This window comes from Octopus bimaculoides, chromosome 11 (genome assembly GCF_001194135.2).
Source record: "Octopus bimaculoides isolate UCB-OBI-ISO-001 chromosome 11, ASM119413v2, whole genome shotgun sequence".
Lineage (NCBI taxonomy): Eukaryota > Metazoa > Mollusca > Cephalopoda > Octopoda > Octopodidae > Octopus > Octopus bimaculoides.
The window spans coordinates 24,805,200-24,812,037 of NC_068991.1; the positions used below are offsets into that span (position 1 = coordinate 24,805,200).

The window sequence follows — 6,838 nt, forward strand, 5'->3', positions numbered from 1 at the left end:
TATATGTTTGTACAGGGTGCAATGGGTAAATTGTTGCCATTTTATATTTTTAATTTCACGCATGTGCATTGTTTGTTTTTGATTTTGTCGACTACACAGCATAGTAGAGTCAGTTGGGCTCTGTCTGTGAGAAAAACATCACCGTGACATAATATACCCTGCCAGAAATTTGGAAACGACCTGCTGTACTACTTGAAATTCATGCCTGATGCTCCAATAGAAACATTTCAGAGTGTTTGGGCGTCAATCTGAGGATGGTGCAATCTGAGGACATGTACTGAGAGTGATAAAAATCAAACATCCAACTAGTGATGATGACATTATGCTTCCATTCAACTTCCCACATGGCCTCAGACTCAACACAGAGGCCTACATCAAGTGCCTGGAGGAGGCAGTGCTGTCCTGGGTCAAGAGGGTTGCTTCTGGAAGACCCTATGTCTGGACACAGGACACTGCATCATGCCACACAAGCAGAACACAGTCATGGCTGTCAGACAATTTCTGCAACCACATCACTCCTAACATCTGGCCACCTAACTCCCCAGACGGTAATCCCCTTGATTATTATGTGTGGGACACAGTTGAGCGACAGACCAACAAAACTCCTTGTAACACCAAAGATGAACTGAAGGCAAGGATTATGACAGTATTCACCAACTTAAACAAGGAGACAGTCCAGAGGTGTTGCAGGAGATTCCGAAGACGTCTGGAGGCCATGGTGGAAACCAGTGGCAATTTTATGGAATAAATTTACTCTTCAAGTATTTCAAAATATTTTAATGCAATTTTGGTAGATATATCAGTTAAAATGAGATGTCAATGTTATTTTCATTTTTGTGTAATTTAGACGACAATTTATTCACCACACCCTGTATATATGTATGTATGTGTGTGCGTGTGTGTGTGTATGTGTGTGTGTGTGTGTGTGTGTATATGTTGTTGGCACTCTGTCGCTTACAACGTCGAGGGTTCCAGTTGATCCAATCAACGGAACAGCCTGCTTGTGAAATTAACGTGCAAGTGGCTGAACACTCCACAGACATGTGTACCCTTAACGTAGTTCTCGGGGATATTCAGCGTGACACAGTGTGACAAGGCTAGCCCTTTGAAATACAGGTACAACAGAAACAGGAAGAAAGAGTGAGAGAAAGTTGTGGTGGAAGAGTACAGCAGGGTTCACCACCATCTCCTGCCGGAGCCTCGTGGAGCTTTAGCTCTATAAACACTCACAATGCCCGGTCTGGGAATTGAAACCGCGATCCTATGACTGCGAGTCTGCTGCCCTAACCACTGGGCATATATATATATATATATATACACACACACATGCATACATATACATGTATAGATAGACAGATAATCAACAATAATCCACAAGTACTTGAACATGCCCCACCATCCTTGGAAATATATTTGTAATATAATATTGATATATAATACTTTAGTATAGTATTGATTCACACACATGAGCGCGTGCGCACACACACACACACACAATAATTGTATTTTAAGATGTGTACCTTGAACCAGATTGACTGAGAGTTTGTTTTCCTATGTCATTCAGTGACAGTCTTGAGACTTCAAGAGCTTTAGTGAAAATAATTGCCTTGCTAGTAGCATCATAAGAGCCATAAATTATGTTTAGCTTGAGAGGTAGCCACAATGTTTGTCTGAAGACTTTATCCATCATCCATCTCCCACCCATATGATTGGAAACATTTATCAGATTGCACAAGTTGTGTTTTTTTTAGGTGATGAAAGTCATGGAGCAGGTCATAGCCCAACTAATTAGGGTGAGAGTTACTTTAGATGAGATGCTATATTTCTGGTAAGATGGCTGCAGGAGAAATACCTAACCAAAGATAAACCTCTGTACTTGGCTTTTTTACATGGAGAAAGCCTTTGACATGGTCCCCTGATCCCTTATCTGGTGGTCAATGTGAAAACTAGATGAGTGGTTGGTGAGAGCTGTACAAGCCTTGTATAGGGATGCTGTCAGTAAAGTGAGGGTTGGCAATGAGTATAGCAAAGAATTCAGAGTAGAAATAGGGATTCACCAAGGATCAGTCCTCAGCCCCCTCTAGTTCATCATAATCCTCCAGGCAATAACAGAGGAATTCAAGACAGGCTGTCCCTGGGAGCTCCTCTATGCTGATGACCTTGTTCTTATAGCTGAATCACTATCAGAACTAGAGAAGTTTCAGGTGTGGAAGCAAGGTTTAGAATCAAAGGGCGTTAGAGTTACCTAACAAAAACTAAAGTCTTAGTAGGTAGGAAGGAGGACAAATCACAAATCCCTTCAGGTAAATGGCCCTTCTCGATCTGTAGAAAAGGTGTAGGTAGAAACTCCATAAGATGTGCCCACTGTAAGCTATGGACACATAAGAAGTGCAGCAATATCAAAAGAAGGTTAACTGGGAAGATAGGTTTTGTGTGTGGAAGATGTACAGGTGCACTAAACACCAAAAATATACAGAAAACAGATTCCATCACACATTGGGTGGGGCAGGGACTAGAAGTAGTTGATAGCTTCTGCTACCTAGGTGACCAAGTCAGTAGCGGTGGTGGATGTTCTGGGAGTGTAGCTGCCAGAATAAGAATAGGCTGGGCGAAGTTCAGAGAGCTCCTACCTCTGCTGGTATACTGTATGATTAAGAAATTTGCTTTGCTATTGCATGGTTTCAGGTTTGATCCCATTGTGTAGCACCTTGGTTAAGTGTCTTCTAGTTTCTATAGCCTTGGATCAACTTATATTGATTTGAATCTATGGTAGAAGATACTTGCCCACTGAATGTAATCTAGGAGACTGCTGAAACCTGTCAGAGCAACCTGTTCTCGTTTTTGACAGCAGATACAATCTAGTACCTAGTTTAACACTACCAGTTGGTCTTTGGGTATTTCAGTAGAGTACATGCTATTGACAATTCTTTCCTTTCCTCCCACCAGTATTGGGAGCTCTGAAAAAGTCATAGGTGCTATCCTACATTCTCTAGCTAAGTATTAAAAATATAAAAAAATAGTGGCTGTCACATTGACCAGAATTACAAGCACTGTTGCTGCTCAGTAAGTGACAATAACTGTAATATGATACAAACTCACATTGCTCACTTGACTTTTGTGACTCTCAGTAGTTTAACTGATGCGACTTTTAGTAGTGTGATTAGAATTTTTTACTGGAATAAAATTCATTTTAAGCAATTTCTATTCTTTTTTTAACACCCATTTTATATAACGTAATAAGTCTTTATAACTTTTCTTGTTTTAACTTTCTTTCAAGAAACCCATCTAGTTTTTTAGGTCACTTCTGTTTCGATCCCTCTTACTAAATGTTTTATTACTGGTTTGCCTCTTTCTATCACTCTGTTTCGCTCATTCTTCGCGTATTTTTTCTGTTTCTCTCTTTACACTTTCGTCCCTCAGTCTTTCACTAGCTTGTTCTTTATGTTTATATGACTTTTGCTTTCATATCTCTCCCCTTATTTTCTTTCCACTCCTTCACATTCTACAGTTCTCTCATCGATACAGTTTTTTTCTTCCATTCTCGCAAGTTATTTCTTTTTATCCTCTAAACCTGTTGCTCTAGTTTTGTGTCAGTTCTCTCTCCGCACTTGCAATTTTATTGCCTCTACCAACTGTTTTTCATAAATATATTTACATACACACACACACACTATCTTCTACAACACTAAATACATAAATAACAGACTCAGCGATTTAATCTAACAGCAAGTAACTTCCTATGCCCATTCTACTTGTCTTTCCTTTATCCCCCCCCCCCAATAATCATATATACAGACATAAAATATGTAATTTTCTAAAATATGGTTATCTCCCTTCAAATGATGATCTTCTTTCTCACTTATATAATATCTCGAAGATAGTTTACTAGTATGTCGCCTATTATAGGCTAGCATCAAGTACTCTTGTCGCTAGTTTTTCGTTCTTTATCTCTTCGTCATCTTTTGCTTTATATATAGTTATAGTCTAAAAGAAACCTAAATCAACAAGTAGCCATGGCAAATAATAACAACGAGGAAAAAGCTCGCCAGCTCCTACTTCAAGCAGAGAAAAAACTCGGATCTTCGAAAGGTATTCTCTCGTCATTGTTTGGGTAAGCATATTTTGATTACAATGTAAACCCAATTACTCCGCCTCCCATGTTAGAAAATATATATATATACAGTAGGATAAAAAAAAAAGGGATGAGCAAATACAGAATGGTGTTTCCTACATTGTCGAATCTGTCTGTGTAAATATGCATTTGCCCGTCCCTCTCTTATACGAAAGAAAACTCCCCAAATTACTCTAGAATTTGGTTATCTCAGATTAATGTATTTATTTCAGTAAATAGTGCTCACTTTTGATCAGACTGTCACTTCACATATGAATATGAATTTCACATATTTTAAAAAACATTTTCCTTTCCACTTGCATCGTCTTGCTTGGTTGTATTGTGTTCTTTGGACATTCGAACGCTCTGACAACAGATATGTTCTTATATATACATAAATTTTACATATTTACGCATACACATCATATTTATACATATCTGCTTTACATTACTTATTGCAAGGATATATATATATATATATATATATATATATATAAAAATAATAACTGGAGTTTACACTCTATCGAACGGATACACACATACATGTTCTTATACATTACTCATACAACCATATCCACATTTGAGGTCTAGGATTTGTGACCTATTGAACAGTTTATAACCTAATTAATGTAGATATACCTGTAATTCTATATGTCAAGTAGTTAATATGTGTGTGTTAAATATAATGTAATGTTGATTTTACCACCCCCGATATCAGTCGGGTGGGCTGTCAAAGAGATCAACTCAATTCACACCAATATTATCTCTGACATCACATCAGGATCGATTGTTTGTCATTACGAGTAACCTATAATATTATAGTATCAAGTCTGTGTGTATGTATGTGGATGGATTTGTTCATTCTAGTGGACGTGTGATATGATTAGTATTTTTTTTTATCATACATGACGTGATGTGATATTTTCATCACCCTTTCACAAAATAAATATTTATTATAATACTGCCACTTGTCATATAACAAACTCGAGCATTCTTCGGACTACGTAATAAATAGATTTCTCTAAATAACAAGTGTTCAATTTTTCGCATACATTTACCGTTACAGCTTCTGGTACTACCACCACTATTATATATATATATATATATATATATATATATATATATATATATATATGATTTACTTTTCGTAATGAGATAAAAAAAAAACCCAAGGCTGTGTACATTATAGAACATTTATATATATATATATATATATATGTTTTATTCCTAATGGACACTAAACATTTTGCTTTTTGTTGTTGTTTTAAATTTCTTTTCGTTGGATTTAGCTTTAAAGGAATTTTAGGTTTTACACATGTCCTCTTAACAAAAGTATTATTCTGAAAACAAGGATTGAAGGCTTAGATAAAATTATTTTGAAAAAATTATTTAATTTGAAAATCTTCAAATGGTGGTGGTGGTGGTGGGAGACAAGGCATTTATATTTTGTACTAATTTACAGTACAGTTATTTTGATTATTATTTAAAAAATTATTATTATTATGAAATCATCATTTTTATGAATAAGCAAATCGTTACTATTTTTTCTGTCGTTATTTATTATGCACGCACTATGCTACTACCGTAAGTTTTTGGCGAATCAAGACCGTAACATAGTTTCGATTCACAGTTGAAATTAATTTTACTGCATCGCTAATGAAAAAGGCATAAACGTCATCATAGCACATTTTAGATTGTCTTTTGGGAATTTATAACTTCATGATTATTCTAAGAGATTGTTAATTATTTGTGTCAATGCCCAACGTAAATCGTCACTAAATAGTAAACACTCATATACATAAAAGCTATCAACATAAAGCTATTATCATAATGAATGTACATGCAAATAAAATTTAGCAAAACTAGTATTCCTATAGAGCATGCATGCACGAATTTATAGTGGGGACATAAGTTATGTTTATAATTCAAAGGCACTTTATTTTTTTGTTGCAAAATAATGTAATGAAAGATTGACTGTCTTTACTTTCAGCAACAATTTGGTGGTGTGACATGTAATTCGATAGGAGATCCAAATTAAATTCTTACATCAAATTTTCCAAGCACAAGAAAAATACTGACAGTGGTTCTACTAAATTCGTTATTTTCAAAATTAATTGTAAGAAAGGCAGTGTATTTCATCCGAAAGTAACAAATGGTGAACCACTTTCTTTAAGTTTATAATAAATAAGTTATAAGTAGTTATTACCTCGTATTGTGTATGTGCACCTCAGCATATCAAGAAACCGCTTGTGTTTATAAGGAGCTATCTGAAAAGTGGGCGTTGGTATTGAAGAAAGATTGAGTTTATTGAGTTTTATTTTATTTAGGGAATGGGGTACTATTTTGGAGAGGGCCTAGGCTTAGTTAAATGAATTGGTCCTAGTATTTCATTGATCTGGGAGTAGATATTATCAGGGTGTGAACTCACCAGAAGGAAGTATTGAATTTTGAAAACTATAGAAACACTGTTTTCATCTGTCCATTATTCACTAACAACTGTCATCATCATCATCATCATCGTTTAACGTCCGCTTTCCATGCTAGCATGGGTTGGACGATTTGACTGAGGACTGGTGAAACCGGATGGCAACACCAGGCTCCAGTCTGATTTGGCAGAGTTTCTACAGCTGGATGCCCTTCCTAACGCCAACCACTCAGAGAGTGTAGTGGGTGCTTTTACGTGTCACCCGCACGAAAACGGCCACGCTCGAAATGGTGTCTTTTATG

The 6,838-nt window shown here is 36.2% G+C and overlaps 1 protein-coding gene across 1 annotated transcript in view; it reads left to right on the plus strand.

Moving 5' to 3' along the window:
* The first annotated feature begins 3,836 nt into the window (after positions 1 to 3,836).
* Positions 3,837 to 6,838, plus strand: part of LOC106880014 (alpha-soluble NSF attachment protein) — an 18,718-nt gene continuing 15,716 nt past the window's right edge. The window contains exon 1 of the mRNA XM_052971636.1: positions 3,837 to 4,111. Within this exon, the coding sequence (XP_052827596.1) occupies positions 4,014 to 4,111 (98 nt within the window). The 5' untranslated portion in view covers positions 3,837 to 4,013. The remainder of the gene's footprint in view (positions 4,112 to 6,838) is intronic.